The sequence below is a fragment of the Archocentrus centrarchus genome, chromosome 2 (assembly GCF_007364275.1).
Source record: "Archocentrus centrarchus isolate MPI-CPG fArcCen1 chromosome 2, fArcCen1, whole genome shotgun sequence".
Classification (NCBI taxonomy): Eukaryota; Metazoa; Chordata; class Actinopteri; order Cichliformes; family Cichlidae; genus Archocentrus; species Archocentrus centrarchus.
The window spans coordinates 15,198,768-15,224,688 of record NC_044347.1 but is presented as its reverse complement, the minus strand read 5'-3'; the positions used below and the strand labels follow the sequence as shown (position 1 = coordinate 15,224,688).

Sequence of the window (25,921 nt, the reverse complement as noted above, 5' to 3'; positions counted from 1 at the left end):
CTGGCAAAGGAGGAAACTTTTCGAGTTGTTACTGAAACTGCAACACGGGGCAAATCAGTGTTCCATTAAAACCACTCTAACTGATCTCGTTTGTCTGCTGCATTGTTACATTGTTCCCGAATAATCTCGCTAAATTACGAGTGTTTTTTTTTTTTTTTTTTTTTTATACACTCCTAATTTGTAAATGAATGATCAAGATAAAGATATTAGCCAGACACGCCACCCGAAGAGAAACGAAAACAAAACAAAATCTGCTCCGAGCAGGTGTAATGACAGCCGCATTGAAGTCTAACAGCCAATCAGGAGAGGCGATAAATAAGGTGGGCGGATTTCCAAAAAATAAGTACTAAACGCTCTAAATCTTTTGGATGGGGCTTAATAGGGCGAAGGAGATGTCGATCATACCAAGGAGGCGTGTCCCCCCCACCACCACCACCACACAAACACACACTGCACCCCCCCCCCCCCAGCCACCGGCGCAATGGCAATGCGAGGAGTAAATGGCTCAGAGTGTCCACGGTGGAAACCGACCTAAACACTGGACTAGGAACCGATACACAAACACAACAAGGCGCGGTGCGTAAAAGCTCTCCACGGCGCACGGAAACGGTGCCAGTGTCAAGAAGCCAAGAAGAAGACTCCGACGGGGTTTTTTTTTTTTTTCTCTCTCTCTCTCTGTGGTTAATTTTTGCGTGTGTTAACAACAAGGATATCTTAATTGGACATGTGAGTTACGGGAGTTAACAAGAGAAGCAGGCTTTTCCAAGATGAAGTTTTTCCCAGCTTGCGTCCTCGTCACTTTGGCGGTGATCCGATCGTGTGCGGCGCAGTCAGGTGAGTGCTGGGATGCGCGTCTTCGCGCCCGGGTCTTCGGTCGGGGTCTGACTTCAAAAGCACCAATAAGTGAGAGTTCGGACATCCAAAGACCAGATTTTCTGTCCCCACACGGACTTTTAACATGTTAGCAGAATGCGACTGAATGATAAATGAAGGTCGCGGTTAAACGCCGGGTCTTTGCCTCTACACCGCTGGTCCAAACTTAACACAAGTTTATAGCCAGCCACGCTGATGCTGATTTGAATGATCGCACTCGCACCTGAAGCAAAACTGAGATTCGTCTGCCTCTGCGAGCGTGTCGGGCTCTGCGTAAAAAGCGCTCCAAACTGTCCCTCTTGTGTCTTTATAAGCCACTTATTTTTGATTTTTACGCCCATTTTTGAGATATGATTGAATGTCCAGTTCTAAAAAAAAAAATCTCCCACCAAAGAAAAATCTGTCATCAAATCTCTTTCGAACTAAACAGACTACAAGACTACGAATCTCTGCTGATTTCGATTCTACCCTAAATATGAATGAATGCGCCATCATTTCAGTTTAATTCCCCAAAGCGGGCATTGATAGATCGCAGACGGCGGCGATTTGTGCTGATCTATAAATTGGGCTCGGTTGCACCGGTGGCACAGTTTTTCTTTTTTTTTATTGCTCACTGCCTTTGAATAATTTAGATGTGGCAGATATACTGAGGGCGATACAGGCAGCGGGAAAACATTTCGCTTTCATCATCGCGACCCCTGTGGAGTCGGTCCCTTGACGAAAATCACTTTAATGCTCCTTCAATGTGTCTATTTTGGCTTTGGGTGCGTCAGTGACACTCAGCAGTCAATTTATAGTAAAGTTAAAGGTGTTTTTATTTGCATGCTCTGGCGGAGCTCCTTTGGCACTCCTGTCGGGTATTCGCTGAGAATTTTTACGTGTAATATTTGAGGTTTTCCCTCCTGCTGTGATGTTTTGTTTATGATGCATTGATTGCAACAATATTTCCTTGCGTGCTTATTGAGGTCAATTGAAGTTAAACTTTTTCCGATGACCCCCCACCCCCCCCGCCCCACCCCCACCCCTGCAGACACACACACACACGCTTCCTCATCAATAATTTAATTTAATTTGGTATTCGGTGGGATATCTTTTCTGCAATTCTGTCCAGTTATTTGCAGTTACATTGTAAGCATGGGAGGATAATTGAAACAATAAAGCCTGCTCAGCAAAGACTGCTGAGCTGCAGAAAAACAAACAGAAACGCACTCACGAGGCGGCAAAATGAGAAAGTTTTTAGATTCCTGCTCAGAGGTGAATGTGGCCCAAACTCCCAGGGACACAAATGAGATAACAGGATGCTTTTCTTCCCACCTCCAAAGACAGGTTGGGTTTTGGCTCGGCCTGTGGTGGCTTCACACACCCACACGCACACAGTCACACACTCACACACACACACACACACACACCGCCTCTCTCTGACTCTGTTGTGGATCTTAGATGGAAGGCGCTGAATGCTGCCTATTAAACAGGAGAGGATGGATGCACGGATGGACGGGTGACACACAGGATGAATGGGGAAGTAAAGTGGCACCCTCGCTGGTTTATTTATTCTCCATGCATGCACTCCCACTCCGGGATATTTGTGATGCAAATTCTGCCCAAGAATCTAAGCTATGCCTCTTGGGGAATGCATTGTGTTTGTGTTTATTGAGCAGTCCTGAGCGTGCTCCTATAACCCTCTCTCCTTATTGGAGGTATGTAAAAAAAAAAAAAAAATACACCACACATCATATATCAATCACACCTAAAGCCATGCAAGGGTGAAGTAAGTCAAGGCGAAAGATGTTCACTTTTTAAATGGTGATTGAATCTGTCTCCTGCTGCCAGACAAATGTCTGAAGCAGTCCTTCCAGTCAGGGGTGCACGCGCTACGTGGGCGCATGTTTGTGTGATGTACCCTATGAGCACATGTGTGCCAAGTGTGGATGTTTTCATACAGTACAACGCATTGATTCTGTATTTTCATTAGTGGCACAGTCGCATTTGTGTAGACCTTTTCGTTTTAATTTAAACAAACATGAAATCAACAGAAATTATGCAGCGATCAGGCCACATGGATGGGGCTGATCAGCTTTCTCATTAAACTCTTGGAAGGCAGCGCAAAAAAAGTCTCAGCTCTTAAGTCTTTTCTCAGCCAAATGTTAATGATAATTTGAGAGTGAAGAAATAAAGTGACATGCATGACAATACATGAAATTTCCATCTGAGAAAAAAATCCCAGAAAAATGGCTCCATTTGTGTGAGGCCAAAAGAGGAAAATCCTTTTAGTAGAGCGTGGGTTCAGAAAACATACATTTGTGTCCCCATCACCAGGACTGTGTGTGATTAAAAACACACACACACATACACACAGATGCTGTTGAACCTACAACACTTTGCAAACCCTATTTTAATCAAAGCTGCTGTACCCATGCTGGGCAGCCTTGGAAAAATGTCGGGAAGTTGGGCTTTAAGAGCACATCCAGCCTAATCCTCAGCAGCTTGGAACAGGTTAAGGAGGCTAAAGCTGACAGTTGATTAATCTATTAATCATTTAGCATGTAAAATATGAGAAAGCAGAGATGCTCACAGCCAAATTTAATGGCACTTTTTGTGACCGCTAGTCTAAAGTTTGAAGATAATGTACAGCTTGTTCTTATAAATTACAGTTTAATTTAATATCTGCTTGACTAAACTAATTGATTAAAGGGTCTTTCTGCTGCTCTCTTATTTGCTCTCAGAGTAAATGGATCTGCACGTGTGAGTCGGTGAATATTTTTCCGCCCTATGCAACCCTCTCAGGGATTTGTGTGTCCTCCTGGCCTCCAGCTGGGATCTTTCACACGTTAGGCAAACATGTTGTGTCCTATGGAGCAATAAGTAAACTAATTGATTAACTGACTTCATTTCCACCTGAAGAAGAAGAAAAAAAAAATCCCTCATTTTAATCTGTAAACATTCCAAAGCTGTAACTCTGTGCTTTGAGAAGTCTGGGAATTTTGGAATTCACCAAGTTTCCACATGTCCATCACTTGACCAGAGTGTGACTTTAAAAACTTCCACTTCCACTCAATGAAAACTGTAAATTAAAAGTAAGCAACGGCTGTATAAAAGTGTGCCAGTAGACTCTAAAAGGTCCGGAAACCCGATGAATGTGCCACGCTTGGGAAATCCAGCCTGGTCCGAGTGCAGGGACCTCCATCATGAATGACGGTGTCTTTGTAGCTGCACATACCGCTGAGTTAATAAGTTTCAGTGTTTACTATTTACAAACTTCTCTTTCTGAGGTCACGAATGAACTCTCACACTCTGTCACTGGAGCTGCGAAGAGGGTCAGTCATGTGCGTTCAGTCAAATTTGCACTCGGGGTGCGGTTGCCACGAAAATGTCACATCACAGATGACGGCATTCTCTCGAGCAAGTTATCTTTTGGCAGAGCTCGACGGGGGCGATCTTAGGCTTGCAACTTTTGATTTTGGCGCACGCTGCGCTGTCAGACGCTGTGGAAGTGACGGTTAACGACTGTTTTGGGGAATTTGTGGGCCAAGAATTGCCGGGGCGTTCAAGTTTTGCCACCCTGAGGAAGTTGATAGTTGAGTTGAGCTGCACAAGTGCAAAATCGGGATAGCAGGGGTTTGTGGGAACATGAACTTCACAGGCTGTAAACGGCTGTGGACGGTCGGGAATGGGCGACATCTGCAGGTGTGTAAATGGCTGAAAATGTGGTTGCCAGGGTTACCTTAATAAAAAAAAAATTTTAAAGTGCACAAAAGTAGTTTCACCATCCTCATCTACCTTTTTTTTTTGCCTCTGCTTTCTAAAACAAGTGGCTCAAACATTTTAATCCCTCCAGCTCTTGAGAGTGCCTGACAAATGCTGCATTCACACGCATGTGTGTGTGTTTGGGTGACATTTAAAGATCTCCTGTGAAATGGCGGAGGGGGAGAAAGGGGCAGCGGGAAGGGAACCCGTCGAATGCCAGTATCAAATTACTGGGCGTTTGTCAGCTGGCACACACGGAGCTGGCCGAGGCTTTGTGGAAGACTGACGGAAATGAGAATTTATTACAAGCTAATTAAGCTTTTTTTTTTTTTTTTTTGATAGCATCAGTCTAGACCGTGAGCCCTTTATTTGACAGCATGAGAGATGAGGGGGGTGAAGGAATTCAATCTTGCTCTAAATTAGTCAACACTGCTATCATAACTTGATATCTGCCAGGCTCGACCCGTGCCAGGCTTCAGCTGGATGTTTGTCAAATACGCTGTGCGAGCTGATGGAGCTTTGTGTGGTTTCTGTGCATCTGTCAGTGTCTTCTGCTGAAAGAGACGGAATAAAGTATGGCAGTTTGCACAAAGGAATAATAATGGCAGTTCAGTGAGGGTGACATTGAGGTGTGGGCTGTTATTTGCTTCCTCTGTCATAACCGGACAGTCTCAGCAGGCCGTAAGGGAAGCCTTACAAATGACTATGTGACGCGTGGGGGTGATGGAACGCTTCTCCAAGGCCTGAGACAGCAGTACACTGCCTCTCATGGTACTCGCTGGATGAATCAGCGCTCAGATTATTATCTGCACGGGCCAAAACAACGGTGACGCTGTTCTCTCATAAAAAAAAAAAAGAGAGAGAATAAAAGTCATCTCTTTTTGTCTCCAACTTTTCTCTTCCCATGCATTCAAGAGCAATCCGACGACGTCACGAGCCTGTTTGCTTGACATTTTGTTCGGCCGGCAGCTGTACAGAGGGGCCTCTGTTCTTCAAGTTTGCGTACCGCCCAAATATTTACATGCGGAATCACAACTGCACAGCATGGGAGGGAAAACATCCAAGACTCGGGTGCAAAATAGCGGCTTTATTGGCCTCTGTAATCATCCCGAAGCTTCTTAGTCCCGCTCCGTCTCTGGCGCCGTGTTTGTGTGTGTTTGGCAGGACAGACTTTTGAACCCCCCCGTGCTTTTGCTTCCTAATGATGAGCAGGGCTGGCTTTGGTTGCGCCGAGGCGTCCGGTGCCAACTCCTAGTGTGAGTTAGATTGGCCAATCGAAGACTGTAAGCCTGGCACAGATGTCCCCCCCCTTTCAGGAGGACTGAGATCTCACTCGTACAACTAAACACAGAAGGATTTACTGTAAACATGAACGTGTCAATGCACTCTTTAAATTTCTCGATGCGTCTCTCTTTCACACACACGCACACACAGATAAAGAGTCATGCAGGTTCATGATTGTTAAAGGGACAGTGACAGCTGTGTGCATTAAAGTGCAAGGCAGTTTTATTTTCTCACTGAGTGTAGTTTTAGAGTTGGGTGATTCTGATTTATCTTTCTCTTTCTCAAACACACACACATGCACACACCTACACACACACACACTGAGCGAAGCATGGCCCAGGAAAAGAAAGGACAGGAAAGACAGAGGAATCTTTTTTTTTTTTTTCCTTTCCTCTTCTGTTTCTTCTAGACCACTGGAGGGTTTGTTCAGCCCGCCACTTGTAATTCCACTCAGAGACAAATGCCTCCATCCTGCATCTGAGGGGCTTCCTACACACACACACACACACACAAAACACATATACACACAGTAGCAAGCGACACAAACACACACTGATCTTGCCTAGCAGTGCAGATTGGCTCACACAACCTTCTTTGCTTTGTCCTTTATTTCATTACCTCTCTTCCACTTTCTGTCCAGCACATTTGTCATCTCCTTTCCTCGACTCCATTTCCTTATCTTTCCGTCTTCTCCTCTCCTCTCACACACCTTGCCTCCTTCCTGCTCTCATCCATTAGCATCGCTCATTGTGTGTTTCTTTGACTTCCTTTCCATTCGCTTCTGCTTTTCTTTCCACATTTTTAACAGCTTTTTAATAAAATTTTTATTTCCTCTCTTTTTGTTTTCTCCTCACTCTTCCTCACTGTTTCTGTTTCAAAATCACACACACACACACACACACACTCTCCTCCCTCCGTTTTTCATTAGCTGTGTGTGTGTGTCTGTGGGGCTTGTCACTGAGCACACAGGGAGAATGGAAAGCAGCTCATTTTTTTTCCCACTTTAATTACGACACCCAATTTGTTTCACGGACAACATGCTGTCGGCAGCTCCTTCACACACCACTCAGTCACTTCCGTGTGTGTGTGTGTGTGCGTCTCTCTGTGTGCACTTGGAGACTTACGAGCTGTAAACCCTTTTGAGGGAGGCTGTAAATGCTGATTTTGTGTCAAGCATTTGGTTAATTGCTCATGTTAGAGTCTCAGATAAGGTTAGTTTTAAAAACCTAAACTTAGAGGGTTTTTTTTTAACAACTCTTTGCAAATACAGCTAGCTGCTAGCACAGTTAGCCACATGGACGCTCACACAGGTGGCAAGCAAAAATCACTGTGTTAGCATCTAGCGGGTGAAACTGTGGATGCAACCACTGGAATGTGACCCACTGGCAAACTTGGTTGCCAGGTATGGCACGGTCATCCAGGTGAGGCCTAGCAGACAGCTGCTGGCGACGTTGGCTGCTGCCTCTGTTAGCATCCACCTGCTAGTTAAAGTGGCTGTACATCTAATAATTCCAATTTTCAGCCTTATAAAATTTAAATGGGTAATATAGTCAAACATTCAGTTGTTATTAAGGAGGAAATTAGCTATAGAGGCCAAAACTGTACAACCACCAGTTGCTAGGTAAAAAATTTCTGGCTGTTGCTGGATGAAATCAGTTGCAAAGTCGAGTCTGTGCAAATGATTGCTTTGGTTGTTGGCAGACCGCCACGGTTGCCTGTAGTTTTTCATGTTTGTCTGCAAATACGTGATAACTACTAGCTGATCAGTAGTACAACTTGAAAACGTGCGACGCAAACCAGAAATGGAGACGGTTCTCCTTCAAAGTAAAAGTTGTGGAGTTAGCACTGGAAGCCACCGTGTCTCAAAAGGGGGAACTTTTACTTTAAAGGCAAACTTTCTTCATTTCTGGATTGCATTGCACAAGTAGTACTGCTGCTCAGCTAGCAGGTAGTTCATATTTGCTGACAAACATGAGAAACTACAGGCAGTTGCGGCAGTCACGTGGCTGCGAAACCTCAATATGGCCCCGGAGTCTTTTTTGCAACGACAGTTATTGCCATCTAGTGGCCTTCAGATAGAATGGCTTCATTTCTTGACCTGGAAGCAACATCCATTCTTTATACTGTCCATGCTTACAGCCCTAGCGGTTGCTGCTTTTTTCTCTGCCAAAGCAATAGCATTGCTAAAATCGAAACTGAACCAACAGTGAACCAGAAGAATTGTTATAGTGAACCATAAAAGCAGAACTGCTAAAGCATGGTACCTGCAGGTAACAATTCTCTCTTTGTCACTATAGTACAAGCATTACATTCACAATAGTGATTAGTACAAAGCCCAGAAGCTTTATGGATAATATTAGGGTGTTTTCTGTCATGAGGTTTAGGTTTGGGGAAGGCCTGTGGTTCTGAGTTAAAGCTTATATAGAATCAGTACATGAGCTGCACAAATACGTATGTGTGCATATGCATCTATTTGTGTGCTTGGGCTTGTGTATGCAAGTGCTGGCTTTGAACTTACATTTGCAGTGCTTTGCTCAGGCACGGGGCCAACACAGGAAGTGGGACAGTGTTCAGCTTCCTTTGATTGGCAGCGCTTCTTTGGCGAAGCAGGATCAAATGCCATCGACTGTCTTTCACAAACGAGTGTGTCTGGTTTTTTTTTTTCTTTTTAGTTCCTTTGCCTTCTTTCACTTGATTCCCTTTGCTTTCTGTTCTGGCTCTCAGCGCTGCACAATAGAGGGCATTAGAATCACAATAGATTTCTTCCCCCCCCTCCCGTAACCTTGACAAAGGCTTCCGTTTTAATGAAAGTCTGTAAGAAGAAAAATGATCACTGGTCTCTAATCCCTCATATGTGTATGTGTCAATCTGACAATTCAACCACGACCTGTAGATTTTTGTCATTACCTTCATTGTGTTCCCCTCTCTTTCTCTCATCTGTGTGAAGCGACTGCACACACACACACAGACACACACACACCTTTATACGCACATCAACTCTGTCTCACGTTTTTATCTTACTGTAGTTGAAAACTTAGCTATTTCAGATGTTTATCATTAGTTTGCTCCTGTTGTGTGTCTGTGCATGCATGTGTGCGTGCGTGTGTGTGTGCAATCAACCCCGCCTGGTGTATTGTGTGTGAGCTAATCCCTAGTAAGATATTCACGGCAGCTAATCTGTTTAATTACACTACAAATTAAGGATATTTACTGTTCCAAGACTTTTATGCGACACCCGCCTTAATCAGGCCTTAATCTGTCTGGCGCTATAAGAGTGTGTATTACGCCGTGTGTGTGTGTGCGCATGAGTGTGTGTTCGATTGATACTCTGTATGCTTAGGCATGTGCGACTTTGTGTATATCAGGCTGTTCCTGCCAGAGTCTGTCTGTATCTCTCTGCTTCAGTTGTTTTCTGAATATTTGCCCACAATTAAAAGAGAAAAGAAAACAAGAGATTATTGTGTTTTTTCCAGTTGTCAGCATGGCAGAGAAAGGCATCATTTACAAGGATTAAAATTTAATATCAGTAAGATGTTGCTCCACTATTTAAAAAGACGCAAACCCAGATCTACACCAGCGCTGCTCTCCACGACTTCGACTGGCGTTCTGCTAATTCTGCAGGATTAAAAATTTGTTCAAACCAGGGAAACAAGCTGTGTTCTTTGTTAAGGGCAGAAATATGAAAGTAGACAGCTGCAGTATGCACGCACTTCACTGTACATTTGAAGTTAATGCATTGCCTGTAATTGTCAACCCCTACAGAATTTATTAGTGCGTTTATTGTGGTTCTGCATGATTTTAAAAATGCACCAAACCACAACGGTGGCACGGTGGTTAGCGCTGCTGCCTCGCAGCAAGAAGGTACTGTGTGGAGTTTGCATGTTCTCCGTGTCTGAGTGGGTACTCCGGTTTCCTCCCACAGTCCAAAGACATGCAGTTAGTGGGGTTAGGTTAATTGGTGATTCCAAATTGCCCACAGGTGTGAGTGTGAGTGCGAAAGGTTGTCCGTCTCTCTGTGCTAGCCGTGCGACAGACTGACAACCTGTCCAGGGTGTACCCTGCCTCTCGCCTTATGGCAGCTGGGTTGTACTCAGCAACCTTGCTCTTATACAGTATAAGAATATAACCAAAATACAGTGAGCTGGCAGCCAGCTGAGTCGAGCCTCCTGTTGCAATGAGACGCATCACAGATGAGTTGTGCTCATTGGTCCAGACTGACTCAGATTGATTGCAACATAGTTAGATTAGATTTATTTTCATTGCATATGTCACAAGTACAGTGCAATGAATCATCTAACCAGAAGTGCTTGAGCGGTGAAAAAAAAGAGCATATGAAAGAGTATGTGCATAAGCAGTATATGTACAGAAGTGCAATAATAAATATACAGAAGTTTAAAAATTAGATTGCAATTCTTTGCAAACCTTCGCCAATCTGTCTGACAGTGACTGCAGTCTGTCCAAGTCGGACCACAAATTTTTGGAGACAAGTTGCCCCCCCACCAGGTGATCTGTGGAATGGCCTTCCAATCACGAGTGGTCACCCGGAGGTTGAAGGTGTTGCATGCGCAACCTCTGCGCAACCAGCTAGTCACCACAACTACTTGCAGTCAGTTGGTGAATGAGAAAAATTCAGTGCAGTCGCTGTGGAAGGAGATTTGATGGCCTACTTTTACTTAGTGTGACTGAGCCACTATGTAGGTTGTGTTGGTAGGCGTGTAGTTTTTTGAAAAGAGGCTCTGATTTGCTGACTTCAGGTTTTAAGCTACAAAAAATATAAATATTGTAATTCCTTCAGAATGACCTCTTTTTGGTGGAAAAAAGTCAGACTTGTTTAAATTTGAATTAATTTTATTGCCAGTTTCTGGGAAGAATTGTTTGCAGTTGCTAGACGTTTGTGTATTTTAAAGTAAGCACCTGTACCTGGTGGATATTTTTATATCGCCTACCTATGAGCAAGCTTTTGTGCTGTTTGTTTGTGTTGGTCAACTGTAGTTTGTAAGTATGCAAAATTTCATGCATATTGGTTCCCTTTGTGTGTTCACATGTGTTTATGTACAGTGTATTGTATGAGTTAGAGGTTGCGTGTTCAGATGGGGCACACTGTCCTTTCTAAATGGCCCCGCCTGCGATGGTGACCTGTAATAAATGAGTGGGCACGAGAAAGTGGCAGCCATGACAGCTGACTGGGGAGAGTGGGAATAGAGCGGGAGAGAAAAGGTGGAGAGGGGTGTGTGTGTGTGTGTGTGTGTGTGTGTGTGTGTGTGTGTGTCTGTTCAGGGGAGCGTGTGTTGGAGAGCAAAGCGAGACAAAGCGTAGGTAAAAGAGATGGAAATTCTCTAAGGACAGATAAGGAGCAAGCATGAGAGGATGAAAGGAAGACAATGGAGGGAGAGAAGTGAGGGATTGTGGGTCGATCGTCGTGAAACAATAGCCTGACCAGAGGTGGAGACTCTTTCTGTGCTGCCACTTGTTCTTTTTATGCTCATTACACCCACCCTCCCTACTTTTTTTTTCTTGCTTTCTCTGAAGTCACCTTGCAGTCCAGTAGAAATATGGCCGCCCCTTTGGTGGGTTTAAAGGTGCATAAAACTTGCGGAGAAGTTGTAGGCGTGTGTGTGTGTGTGTGTGTGTGTGTGTGTGGAGGTGAGTCACCTTCAGCAGCAAGAAAGATAAGTGAGTACTGGAATGAGTGCATTTATAAGAATCTGTTTGTGCATTTCTGTGGTTTTTGTGCGCAGGTTCATTAATTTGTCTGTGGCCAAGAGGCAGAAACGCACACAGGCGCACACCTGAGCGCCCCCCCCCCCCCCCCCCCCCCCCCCCCCCCCCCCCCCGCGCCACACCTTAACCAGTTGCTCCGCGGCAAGAACGCAACCGCTCCCGGCAAGGTGAACACGAGCTGATGGAGGGTGATTTGCAAGATGTGCGACAGAGGGAGAAAGCAAAAGATGTGGTCTAATTTCAGCTGGGAAAGGAGGAGATGAATTGTGTGTGTGTGTGTGTGGTTACAGTACGTGTGTGTGTGTGTGTCCAGCAGAGGTTAAGGTGGAGTGAGCGCAGCAGTGTGTTGTCTCTGAGGAGCACAGCTATCACCGCCGCTGAACGCTCCAATTAATCAGCCAGGGCCACACGGGCATTCACTGTGTGTGTGCGCGCGCGCGCGCGCAGTTGTGTGTTTGTTCAGTATCCATTGTGAGATTGTGAAGTGTGTCACGATCAGTGGGATGTGTCACTGTTTTGTTTTGTTTCCATGGATGATGCTAATGGGGTCACATGTGCCTGTGATCTCCAAATGGATCCACAAAAACTTCCAACCAAAAAAGAATATCTATCAGCGCAGTGACTTGAATTTTGCGACTATTATTGGATTTCTGGTGACTCAGACATGAAGACGGCGTGGGTATTTTTAAAAACCTGCGCCAAAATGGTAGAAGAGTGCTTTAGAAATATTCTACAAACCACTGCTTCTTACAAAAGAAGTCCGTGTCCTCGGATCTTACATCTGTCATAGAAATTTCCACAAATACACCTCACCAAATTGGCTAAACTTGATCAAAGAACATGTATAAACGATTGTAGCTTGACGGTGTTTAATACTCGGTGACGCAGACGCCTCGAAGCCCTATTTTTAAAGGATTACTTCAGTCAATTAGTTTTGCTCCTTCATTAAGTTGATTGACTCATAAGACAAGCTAAAGAATAACCAAAATCAAAGCACAATATTCAAAAGCTGATGCACTGTATGTGCACTGTTAGCTTCCTTTGTGAGTCACATTTAGCCAGTTATACACAGTCCTAAACAGCCATCTTTGACAGCTTCATGTGGTCGGGGAAAGTGTGACTATGTGGTAAAGATTTCATGGCTATATATATATATATATATATATGAAATTGATGTTGTACATAGAGTTTATAGCTACTGCTAATTTCCAAACCCTGTCCCTTCTTGGACTTTTACATCCACAATGCACAAACAAGATTTATAGCAATTTAAGTACATAAAACTACAACTAATCAAAACTCATTTAAGAAAACACAAGTTAACAAAACTCTCAAAACTAAGTAAAGAATATATAATTTATATGTGACAGTGATGCTAACGAAATGCTTTTGGAAACGCTCATATGGAGCTTTTTGGAACAAATGACTGATACTGTCATTTGGATTGGAAGATGACTGTCGACTTTTAATGTCTTTTCCAACACTAGAAAAAAAAGCAGAAAAGCATCATCATGGTGACACTGTTTTCAAACAAACTATCATTTTCTGATTTGAACAAATCCTTGACTCCCACACTTCCTTGAGACGAACATAAACACTACAATTATTTGGCTTGTTTCACGTATTACTTTGTCTTGGTTATTCAACCGGTACTTTGAAACATTAAGATCTGGAGCATAATTCATAGCAGTTCCGAGGTATAAAAGAAAGGAAAAAAATATATTAAAATATTGATCAAAGCTGCTTTGTAAAACTGTTATTCAGGCACTTGCAATGTCTCTATATCCAGGGTTCATTGTGAGTCCATTAAATTCCATTCTAGCTGCGTGCATTCATGTGTCTTCCTGCAGATAAGGACTGTGAGAAAATCCTGAGAGAAGTAGGCACAAAGAGTGAATGAAAGACTGACAGTGAGACATTTAGAAAAGCAGAGATAAATATGAGGGCAGATGGAGTCGAAACGCACGTGGTTTCATCGTCCGGCGTTTCAGACAGCACTTCATACTGTTTTGCCGCTGCCCTCTGTGAGCCTGTGTTCCGCCTGAAAATGGAATTCTCAAAAGGCTTTCACTCCCTTGAAATCATGTTTCAACCGCGGGGCAGTGGGGCATACAAACAGGTTCACTCACAAAAACTCATTGTGGTCTGTCATAGCATTTTGTGCCGGATTATGGAGTGCTTTCTGAGTTTTTCCAGTTAAGGAAACATTTTAAATCAATTTAAATAAAATGTTAGGCTCATGAGCCTGTTTAATTCAGAAAGACAGTTATTTCCTCTTTTCTCAGGACATTTTTATTAACATATTGATTGATTTTTATCTTTAAGCTTTCTGTGCTGGTCTCATTTTATTGATACATATTTAATAAATAATCATGATTAGGATTAAACTCGGAGGGTTTCCTCCGGGTACTCCGGTTTCCTCCCACATGCCAAAGACATGCACTTACTGGGGTTAGGTTAATTGGCTAATCTAAATTGCCCATAGGTGTGAATGAGAGCGTGAATGTGAGTGTGAAAGGTCGTCTGTCCCTCTGTGTTGGCCCTGCAACAGGCTGGCGACCTGTTCAGGGTGTACCCTGCCTCTCGCCCTATGACAGCTGGGATAGGCTCCAGCCCCCCCGCGACCCTGAACAGGATGTGCGGAAGCGAATGGATGGATGGATGAGGATTAAACTCTGTCATGAATCCAGTGCTTTTTTTAAGATTGCTGCCCAAGTATAGTGAACAATCTGGCTAGCTCGAACCCTTCAGGTCTCACCTTCTCACCATATTGTCTGGCTCGCTGGCCAGGTTGCTGTTGTGGTGGTACTTGGTATCATTCAGCTGCTTCTCCAGAGAGGATCTTGCCCCACAGTTGGACATACTCCAATTGCACCATCTTGGACTGCAGTTGGTGCTGAGATCATCAAGGCTGCAGAGCAGAACGTGGGCTATGGTCGCAGCCGATGATGGTTAGAGTTCAACTGCTGCATTAGGGACTCACTGGAGAGGCAGCTGATTATATTCCTCAGTGATGTTTGGCATAAAGTACCAACCACCCAACTGGTCACAGCAGATGGTTGCCCCTCCTTGAGCCTGGTTCTGTCTGATGTTTCTTCTTGTTAAAAGGGAGTTTTTCCTTCCTACTGTTACCAAGTGCTTGCTCATTACTGGGGTGTTGATTACTGGGGTGTTCTCCAAAATATTGTAGAGTAGCCCTGTGACAGGCTGGTGACCTGTACAGGGTGTACCCTGACCCTGAACAGGATAAGCTCAAGAGGATGGATGGATGGATGGATGGAATTGAATGGTATTGGTCAAGTTCATCTTGGTTTTCTTGGGATGTTTAAAGAGATAGTATGCACAACCATTTATATACTACTGGGAGAGCTGCACCAGAGATCATCAGTAAGGATATGGTATCAGCTGAGTTGCCGGTGTTCTGCTGTTTGTGTATAGGTAACGAATCAGGTGAGACCTGGCACCTTTCTGGGGTAACAAGGTGTCTCATAAGCCATGCTAGGTGAGCAAGCTGTGTGTTGTTAGCTCTCCTTCTACACCACCAATGTTCATACATTGCTGTATGATAAGATAATTGTAGTGTAGCAGTGCATGGAATTCCTGTTCTACAAACATGCAAACCAAAGGAGAAGAGGTTGGGTATGATTTCATGAAAATCCCAAGGACTTGAACTTCTGGTAGCATAAGTGATTGCAGTTGACTCATTTTAGTCATTTCACCGGCCAACAAGCTTCCCGGAGTAAACAAGTGATTTCTGTCACAGCTACTTCTCTCAGACTAAATGTCATGGTTTTGACAGAGCTAGCGAGCAGAGAATTGATGCAAAAACATTTTTTCTTTGAAGTGAAGATAAGACAGTGAGGCAGAGTTGTTGCAGTCAGAGCGCCAGACAGAGAATACGCACACACCTAGAGACAGACACTGTCAGGCAAAGCAACACTTCCTTTCTGGGCCCTGATATCTACCTGCAGTACATGTGACATGCGTATACACTAAGCACACACACACACACACATAGAAGCAAAGACTCCACAGAAAGAGAGAAACAGCAATAGTAAGAATAAAAGAGAAAGAGCTCTCAACATCAAGACAGCAAGTGTGATTTGTGTTCTTCTAGAGAATTACCAGGAAAAGGCAAGCAAGCAGAAGAAGGGGAAAAAAGGCTGAGGTGAGAGGAAAGGAAACAGTTGCAGCCCTGTGGGCTACACAGACACAAAGAGGAGGAAGTGTGGCTATTTGCCTTTTCTTCTTCTCCCACCATCTGCCCCTTCGATTCTCTTATTTAGTTAATTAGAACGCTGCATCTCAAGGCCACTGCTCCCAAATGGCATCAGCTGTGTGTGTGTGTGTGTGTGTGTAGGTAGGTGTGTGTGCATGCGTGCGTGTGTGGGAGACTGGTGCTGCGTATTAGCATGTGTGCGCATACCTCAGGCGTGCTTGTGCATGGAGCATCGTGTTTGTGAGACTATATGTTTGTGAGTGCAGGTGTGTGTGTGTGTGTGCCCACCGAAGGCTTGTATGTTTGGAGGGCTAACCAAAGGCAAGTCTTGTTCAGAATGGTAGGAACAGGTAATTGTAGCACCTTCCTTCATAAACAAACTCTAGTAAAGTGTGTGTGTGTGTGTGTGTGTGTGTGTGTGTGTGTATTTTGGCTCAAATGTGCACCAGTACAGCATTATTATTATTATTATTTTTTTTTAGTCTCTGACTCTGGTAATAGAATTTAAGCTCTCCTAAGCTTGTGTTATTAATTACCCTGAGCTGCTGTAATCTCAACGTGGCAGTGTGTTAAAGTATTAGTTTTCTTGGACATGCTGCCATAAGTTACTCAAATCTGATCATTTGTATCCTTTATCACCAATCAGACACTGTATCCAGAAGTATATGGACAATTCAGCCCGCATGCTCTTTGTCCAGGGGTGTTTTGAATGGTTTGGGCAACTATGTATAGCCTAAATAGATGGTGGATGCTCATAATAACCATGGCCAGAGTTTCAGATAATAAGGTCGGTGTACATGGAAGTAATTCCTTTGCTCAAAACATTTAGCTTACTCAAAATGTCCATTTTTTAAAAAAAAATGTGGCTCTATATGATGTCATTAAGGGGGTTTGGCCATCTAAGACCCCAGTCACACAGGTCTACAGACTAGTTGAGCCACCTGTTACTAGGGAAATGTGTATACTGCAACTGGTTGCAAGTGGTTGTTGGCGATCAGTGTAAAACAGTTTGCTAAGCCCCGTGATAATCAGTGGTCGCTAGGGAAAAATGTGTATTCTGCAACTGGTTGGTGAGTGGTTGTGGTATGTCGCTTGCTGTTGCTGTGTGAAACTGGTCACAGATACATAGTTCTGCATCAAAAACCTCCTTGAGATTGCTTTGGTTGCTAGAAGAATGCCACAGTCACCCGTAGCTTGCTTGGAAGACACCGGCTTATCCACAGACACTTGTTAGCTAATCACAGATTGGTAGTGAGACTATGGAAATAGATGCAAAGAGACCCTTCACTTTCAAAGTTTAAGTTTCAAATGTTGTTTCAAAAGGTGCAACTTTTACTTTGAAGACAAGGATTCTCAATTTCTAGTTTGCATCGCACTCTTCACAGTTTAACAACTGCTTGGCGAGTTGTTGATGAATGTTTGCAGACTCGTTGGCATCGTCCATACAAACAATGGGTAACCGCAGCGATCAGTGCAGTCGCACCAAGATTTGGAGCAGCACCCCCTTTCCGACAGCCAGCAGCCTCCACCAGCCACTCACGTGGGAATACACATTTTTCTCTAGTGACTAGAGGTTTGTAGGGGGTCGCCAATCAGTCTCTGGGCTTCTGTGACTGAGGCCTAAGAGACACAGCTCTGGCTGAGAGCACGAAATCCCCACCCAGCTGCCATTGACATCTTTTGTTTGCGAGGGGCAACCAATCAGAAGAAAGCTGGCTTAAGGGAAAATGGAAGGGTGATAAAACAGTTTGTTTCAGACAAAAGATGAACTGAGGGGCTGCACCAAGGCCCACTATAAATTAAGTGAGGATTATTTTGAACTTGGAACCGTGTGAGCAGCTTTTGAAACATGTGTTGTTGCATAGCAGAAATAACTCGTGTGCTTTCATCTCCTCAAGTTTTGCATGACCTCAATTTTGAAAACATCTCAGACCATCATACATTGCTGCAAGGTGACCCCCATTGCATGTGCATTTAAGTAAGGATTTAACCCAATCAAACTAATATAGAACAGCAGTGAACATAAGCCCGCATTGCAGGTTGTCTGCACTTTCTTTGTACTGCGGCTGTGGCAGGGGAATAACATCCATCATTTCTGTGATAGAGGACACTGACTGGCTGATATCTGATATTTAATAAAAGGCCAGTGTCTGCTAGATAAAATGGCAAACCAATATATCTAACCCTACATAGTATGGCTGTTAGAGCTCTTATATAACTGTGTGTACTTGTTTTCCACAGCAATGCAGAGAAAATGTAACCACCGCTAAGGAGAAGGAGAACTGATACAGTAATCAATAATAAAAGCTCTCAAGGTATATGGTAATTATGTAAATGAGTGGTGCCTGACCAATCACAATGCATACACAGTACAATTATGTACTGATTGTTGGTCCCAGTTGGGTTTCCGTTCTTGAACCAACAATAAAGGCAGAGTAGACGGCGAGTTGCCACAGCCGCGTTCGAGTGATTTCTTGAGCACCGTGAGGAAAACAGACATAATTATTGTCCCGAGTGTTTCTGCCACTTTTGAGATTGTAATCAGGCTTTGACGCTCGTTCGGAGGGCTGATCGGAGGACACGCGAACAAGATGTGACTAGGGGTGCAGTCATGCTGAGGCTGACATGGGAAGGACAGACCAGAAGTCTTGTCACTCTCTCCCTCCTTTTCTTTCTGAATCTTGTCTTCTGACAGATATCGTCTCCCGCATCTCTCCGTCTCATTTTCTCTGCCTGGAAGTTTTTTTTTTGAGTGGCATGAGAGAGAAGGAGAGGAGGAGGAGGGAAAGTCAGCAGCACCAAAAGCTGACATGGCATTCTAAGTTTGTAACTGTGCTGCTGTTGCTGTTTTGCAGCGCACTGCTTCCAGGCTGAACGCTCTTTGTTGTGTGACATCAAACATACGAGATACCACATTTGCACTCCTCCCTTTGCGAGCGAGATGAACTTGGCAGCTCCTTTAACTGTATGCGTGCCACCGGAGACCGCATAAACTCCCATTGAAGGCAAATGGGAAGAAGGAGCGGAAGGCAGCTCTTCTAGGAAAACATTATGGGGGTGTTAAATTTCTGACGCGCATCTCGACTGTTAGCATATGAACTTAATATGGGCCTTTTATCACCTCTAAGCTTTGGTTTATTTTACCATTATTTCCCCATTGATTTGTATTCCTGCAGAAGAAGCACCTTAAGAAGTTTCATATCTGGAGCACTGCACTCGCTATTCTGAAAGTATATCTAGTTAAAAGGGAGAAAGGGAGGGAAACACTAATGAAGCTTTGTAAAAGATGGTGATGCAAGAACCCAGTTTTATCAGTGGGAGGGCTGCCGTAATCGGCTATCTAGGGGAGGGAGGCAGCGGGGGTGCCTATTTATCAGGGCAGCTTTAGAGATTCACAAAGAACCTGCAACAAATGCAGAATAAAGCCAGAGATACGTAAGAGTAGACACACACGCAGTGTGCAGTTCTGAAATGAGATAACATCCATTTTTTTTTAGTTCTGCACTTTATTTTAAAGTGTTTGCTGCTTTGAAAGTATGAAGTAATTAATTATTTTGACATACAGTGTCAGATTTTTGCAGCTGGAACTAAGTAAAGGCAGCATTTGAAGAGTTTTCAGTGGAGTGTCAAATGCAGGAGAAATTTTGTGCACGTAGTGAGTGACTGTCTTGGCGTAGCACTTATATTTTACTGCACTGATGAGCCAAACTCACACAAAAAACCTGCCAATTATTTTCTTGATTGATTGATGAAATAATTGATTTCTCAAAAGCATGAAAGCCTTAATGGCCCGTAAGGCTGAGCTATTTATCGATATACATTATATTGACAAAAGTATTAACTCGTCTACCTTTACAGACATATGAACTTGAATGGCATCCAGTTCTTAATCCATAGGGTTTAAAATGATGTTGGCCCACCCTTTGCTGCTATAGCAGCTTCAACTCTTCTGGGAAGTCTTTCCACAAAGTTTAGGAGTGTTTATGGGAATTTTTGACCATTCTTCCAGCAGCGCATTTGTGAGATCAGACACTGATGTTGGATGAGAAGGCCTGGCTCACAGTCTCTGCACTAATTCATCCCAAAGGTGTTCCTATCAGGTTGAGGTCAGGATTCTGAGCAGGCCAGTCAAGTTCTTCCACACCAAACATACTCATTCATGTCTTAATGGCCTTGCTTTGTGCACTGGTTTGCGGTCATGTTGGAACAGGAAGGGGCCATCCCCAAACTGTCACCACAAAGTTGGGAGCATGAAATTGTCCAAAATATCTTGGTGTGCTGAAGCATTAAGAGTTCCTTTCACTGAAACTAAGAGGCCGAGCCCAACTCCTGAAAAACAGCCCCACACCATAATCCCCCCTCCACCAAACTTTACACTTGTTACAATGCAGACAGACAAGTACAGTTCTCCTGGAAATCACCAAACCCAGACTCATCCATCAGATTGCCAGATGGAGAAGCATAATTTGTCACTCCAGAGAGCATGCCTCCACTGCTCTAGAGTTCAGTGGTAGCAGCTGCTTGGTCATAGAAACCCATTCCATTACGGCCACATGAAGTTTGGAGGTCTAACTTCGTGCAGAAAGTTGACAACTTCTGTGCACTATGCACCTCAGCATCCGCTGACCTCTGCGATTTCACTGAGATCCTGAGGGCGACCCATTCTTTCACAAATGTTTGTAGAAGCACTCTGCATGTCTAGCTGCTTGATTTTTTTTTTTTACACCTGTGGCCATGGAAGTGATTGGAACACCTGAATTCAATGATTTGGATGGGTGAGTGAATACTTTTGGCAATATAATGTACCATGATAAACCTGTGAATAGCTGATATTGGGTCGGGCTCTAGTGCATAGGATTAAAGATATCAGCTTATTGTGTTTCTCTTAGGGATTCCACAAAAATGCCATAAAGCTCAGAGTGTGATTATCCTGCTTTGTCAATAGTTCAGAATAAAGATCTTTTCACTGTTTACTAAGCGGTAATGTTTATTTATAAAGACATGCAACCACGAAATGTTTGGTAGTTAATTAGGATTCAATATTAAAGTGTTTGTTGGCAACTTATTTTCTGTGAAAGTTTAATTAGTTAACGAACTAATAAGTTTGCATCAGCTCAAATAGAAACTGATGCACTTCTCAAACTGCTTTTGCAGTATAATCCATTTCTCTTTGGGCAATACATCCCTGATGTATTTCTTTATCTGGTCACTCTTGGCTCCAAACAACCAAGATGAGGCTTTAAAATCAAGGCTCACCACTGGGTGACATTGCAGATACATCTATATTATACACCCAAGCTGCAGAAGTGGTTTCAAATACTTCTATTAGCATCTTAATTTGTGCTTTTGCTCCTTTGCTGAATCTCCATTTGTAAATCCTGTCATCCGCTGTGACCCAGCGAGCTGTGATACTTGAGGATATTAGGTAGGGCGCGTTCCTTCAGAAAACTCTTTAGTGTTTGAAGACAGCTGCCTGAGTAGTGAGAAGAAAAAGCAACAACTTTATATGGGGTTGTGTTGTTTGCAGATGGGGTGCCTGTGTATATACACGTAGCATTTGTAGGCTGTTGCCGTGCACGTATAGTGTATATAAGACATAATTTAGTACATGAAGGCACAAATTAGTGCTAATCATCATTTAACACCAAGTGTATAAACTGCATTCGGCAGCAGGCTGCATTCGTATCAGCACGCATTGACAGTTGCTTCCACAGTCAGATGCTATGAGACTACAAGGCTGATATAAAACTATACTGGCGCATAAAACACTTACTGCTCATTTGCCTGTGTGTGCCTGTATAATGAGCATCTGTGCTGTTTTTATATAACGTCATTACCTTTAACAGCGCACCTGTCTCTTCTACGCCACAGATTAAGAAAGGAGATTTTGCTGCTCCCCCCCAGAAGCCCTTTTAAATTCCAGCCTGCAATTGTCTTGGTGGGTAGTAAGCAAAAGGAAGACTTGCACTGAAACCTGCGTGCGCGCAAACACACACTTTGCACAGCAGGAAAAAAAAAAAAAAAATCTGTTGGGGAAAATAGTGCTGCTAATTAGTGGAATTAGCCACAGATCAAAAGGTTCAATTAAAAAAGTGGTGTTGTTGCGTGGAGGCAGCGGGCCTCATTTGCATCACAACACATGTTCGGCGCGGACAAGGCAACGAGCGGCTGGACAGACCGAGGGATCCCACAATATGGTGTTCACCATCAGGGAGTGCAATAAAAAGCCGAAACGGGCATTAACATAGTTCATTAAAATAAAATATACTGCAGGGAGCTTAAAGGGGCGGGGGAGCAAAGTTTGAAAAGACCTCACAGTGGACTTTATTATTAGAACAACCTTCCTAAAAAATTGCCAAAATAAAAGCCCAAACTAGAAACTTGTATCTCACTGTAATAGAGCCAAGAGAGGAAACTGATACCCCCAAACATTTACAGGAAGCTCTTAATATATGCGACACGCATTTTAATTTGCCCAAATGGAGTCACACATATGTCCGCAAATTAATCGTGGACGTTAAAACATGCACACACACTAATCAGGAGCATGCAATTAATTTGCACACAGGTGCGCGCACTCTTAAACCTGCCGTGCGGTCGTCCGTACAATGCGTGTTGTTAGCCTTTTGAGTTCCAGGCTTAATTAAGAGTATAATTAAGTGTGTGGTTTTATGGTTTTGCTCAGCGGGGTGTGTCGTTCTGTTTTGTGCGCGCGTGTGTGTTCGTGCGTGCACGTTTGTGCATCCTGGGAGCTAACGAAACACGCTCTCCGCCACAGCTTGCACCAATGCGGCCAATTCACAGCACCGCTAATTTACCATTTAAATACCACATGTTTGTCTCCTAATTAAATGCAACCCCGACGCCATCACCCCCCCCCACCCCCGCACCCAGTTTTTTTTTTTTTTTTTTTTCTAGATGCTGTTTGTTTCAGATTGAGTTGCACAGTCTAAATGTCATGTCAGGTATAGTGTGATTTCCTGCATTGTTTCTTCTATAATGGCTTTATAATGGCTAGTGTGCTATTTTTCTTCAAGGTAAATGTAAGTCTTTGAGTCCCTTCTCTTTCCCCTCTGTTATTCTCTAAGTCACCTTTTTATAAGTGACATTTGAGCGCGTGTCTCTGGGTAGATTGTATGTTTACATGCACTATTTGTATTTCCATATTTGCTTTGTGCTCAGCCGCTGCAAAAACAAGTCATATTAGCATTTTCTGATATGCAAAGATAAGTAAAGAAATGTTTCTTGGCTAAAAGAAAGTACTATTGCCTGTTGGCAGATGAGGAGAAACGTGTCAGAGTTACAGTTTTGTCTTCAGGCCTATGTTGCAACATACTGTGCGACATAGATCTACCAACCTTAGGAACATTGAGTTTGATGCTAATTGACTGTATGATGCTAAGAGCTACTGAACTGTAGTATGATAAGACACGGTCCTTCTTCCAACAACCAAGAGCTTTCTGTTAGAAAAGGTTCACTTTTCTGTGTCAGTTCGATCAACTTAAATACTTCATGTGTTTCAGTAGCAGGGACCGTGCTCTCCGTTAGACTGCCAATGTTTCTTGAAAGATGGATGCAGTAGAGATAGATCTAGGTCTGAGACTGCCAGCACTCCTCACTAAGAAATAATGGCAGTCAATCAATTATACTCTTTTTTTTTTTTTTTTTTTTTTTTTTAGTTATGCATTATTGTAGATTGGACTTGTCACACCATTTAAATACTTGCCGTTAATTTCCCTGCAGTGTCAACCTGCATTTGCTGTGCCTGCTCTGCAGCGGTGGCATGCATATATACATTTGTCACTTAACTAGAAATATATTTACTTGTGTAATATTTAAAATGTCCAGGCTCTGAAATGTACCCAAAGTAAAAAGTAGCTCTTTGCTCACAGCTAACTGAACTTCAGGTTATGCTAATATGATGATAAAACAATATCCCCTTACATCTTTCTCCATCTCTGAGAGTGAACTTGTCACACATTAGCCTTTCTTTCCTCTCCCTGGTAAGAACTGCACCTTCAGCTAGCAGATGCAGTGTGTGACAAACTGCATGGAAACCGGTTGTGTGTTTGCTGATATCTGTTAAGCTGCTTGCAATGTTGTATTCTCTACTCGTCATCAGTAGCGCCAGCTAGATGATGAAGTATAGTGACCAACAACTTATTGATATCTGCACCTTGAAAGCCATTCTGGCCCATTCCAGCCCACTGTAGCCCCTCAGTATAGTGCAATACATGATGCATAGTTTGTTTTATTTCTACATATTTTAAGTCAGTCATGGATGATAAGCACCAATGATGAATACGCCAAAAGTGATTAGTCAGATTAGCTCCCAACTCTGCTGCTCTGACATATATTTGTGCACAGAGATATCACTGGCCCTCTCCCGCTCCTGAGCAGCTTGCTCTTTAGTTGCCAAGTCTAGTCTAGTTGACTTTTGAAATCTGGAATGTCAACAAGCAACAATGTTGCAGGTTTTTCGGTTGCTTCTCTTTTTAGTGGGAGTGGGTAGAATCTCACCGATTGGCCGACTGGACTGATGTCGTTCACGATACTGTGAGTATTATGACTTTGCATAATAGGTTTTACAGCAGTGTAACAACATCATGACACTTCCGTCTGCGCTGCTCAGCAGGGACAGTCATTGTTTACATGACAACAAGAGAGCACTCATGCAGAAAATGTTAACACGGGTCAATTTTAAGGATTTGCACAATCACCCTGGGCTGCAGTTTTTCTTTCTTTCTTTCCTTTTTTTTTTACTGCCTGAACAGTTTTGTTCCGTTAGTTTGAGGGCATGTCCGTGCCAGCATCTATTTTGTGTTCAGTGTGTGTATGTGCGTGTATTCCCATGCTGCTGCTGTCTGCTATGGTGGCAGTTTGTAGCTTCATGCTGTGTTAAATGGGAGTGTCCAGGCTGCTCCGAGGCCTCATTCATCAGCCTCACACAGGAACAGACCTGGCTGCTTGGAAAACCGCCTGGGACACACACACACACACACACAAATACACACTCAAATGCTAATATGTACGCCTTCAACTGCACAAATAAAAGCTTGACAGATTTTATAGATATGTAACTGCAGCCAGTGAGTGTGTACAGACACAAGCTGCACATGCTGACTCGACCGCAAATTAGGACGGTTTGACACCTGCATCCCGTCCGTGACCTCTCCGCCCTCTGTGGTCTCCCATTGGTATTTCCCACCGTCCTCAACCTCACTTTACTATTTTGCAGCTGAGTCTTTCACGCCTGATTCCATCTGCCTCTTGGCTGCTACCGTTGTTCACGTTCACAGAACGGCTCCCGGCTGAGCCAAGCTCGCAGTGGCCAGCACTGTTAAGAATCCAAACAATTTCCTCCAGTTGCATCTACAAGAATTTAATAAAAAAAAAAAAACGGAGTAGAAATAAAACACATTTAAAGTCGAAGGTTAGAGTTTACCCAAGAGGCACCTCTTTCCTTCTGGGTGCTAAATGGTTTTGAGAAGCACTCAGTTTTTTTCCCTCTTTTTTAATATTAAAAGGTGTGAGGTTTTTTCTTTGCATTTTCAAGGACCTGTATTTTAAAAGGTTTTCATGGTGGCCTGTGAAGCCCCAATTGTTTGTGTGCCATTTGGTGAACCCTTTTATTCAAACTGCCTTCTAGTGCTGTGAGTGCTTTCCTTATTCGCCAAGTATGACTAAATATCATGTTTTTATCTTCATTATATTATTCAAATCAACTGCCTTGAGAGACCATTGAAATTCAACAGGTATTTTTGTTCTCAGAAGCCGGCTTTGAGTTTAACAAGAGCACAGCTTCAGAGTTTAATGTTGAACTACTTTGAAATTACCAAGGGGATAGAGTATTTTATTAATGTCGTGCTCAGAAATTGTTTCAAGTCAGATATTATTGAGAAAACAAAAAGTATTTTTAAACTTTGGGACTGCTCTTAACTGAAGTATTCTTCCCTATGTTGACCACATCAGGAAGTATAGTCATTTCAGCCAGATCGCTAGGCCTCCAGACAACACTATATTATCATTTCTGTCTGCAGTATTTGTCTGCATGGCTCTTCTCAGGGGCCTGTCACTCTT

The 25,921-nt window shown here is 43.4% G+C and overlaps 1 protein-coding gene across 1 annotated transcript in view; it reads left to right on the top strand.

Annotated features, from left to right (window-relative positions):
- The first annotated feature begins 767 nt into the window (after nt 1-767).
- The window catches only part of LOC115795711 (receptor tyrosine-protein kinase erbB-4-like), a 356,000-nt gene continuing 330,846 nt past the window's right edge, over nt 768-25,921 (top strand). Inside the window, exon 1 of the mRNA XM_030751753.1 lies at nt 768-834. Within this exon, the coding sequence (XP_030607613.1) occupies nt 768-834 (67 nt within the window). The remainder of the gene's footprint in view (nt 835-25,921) is intronic.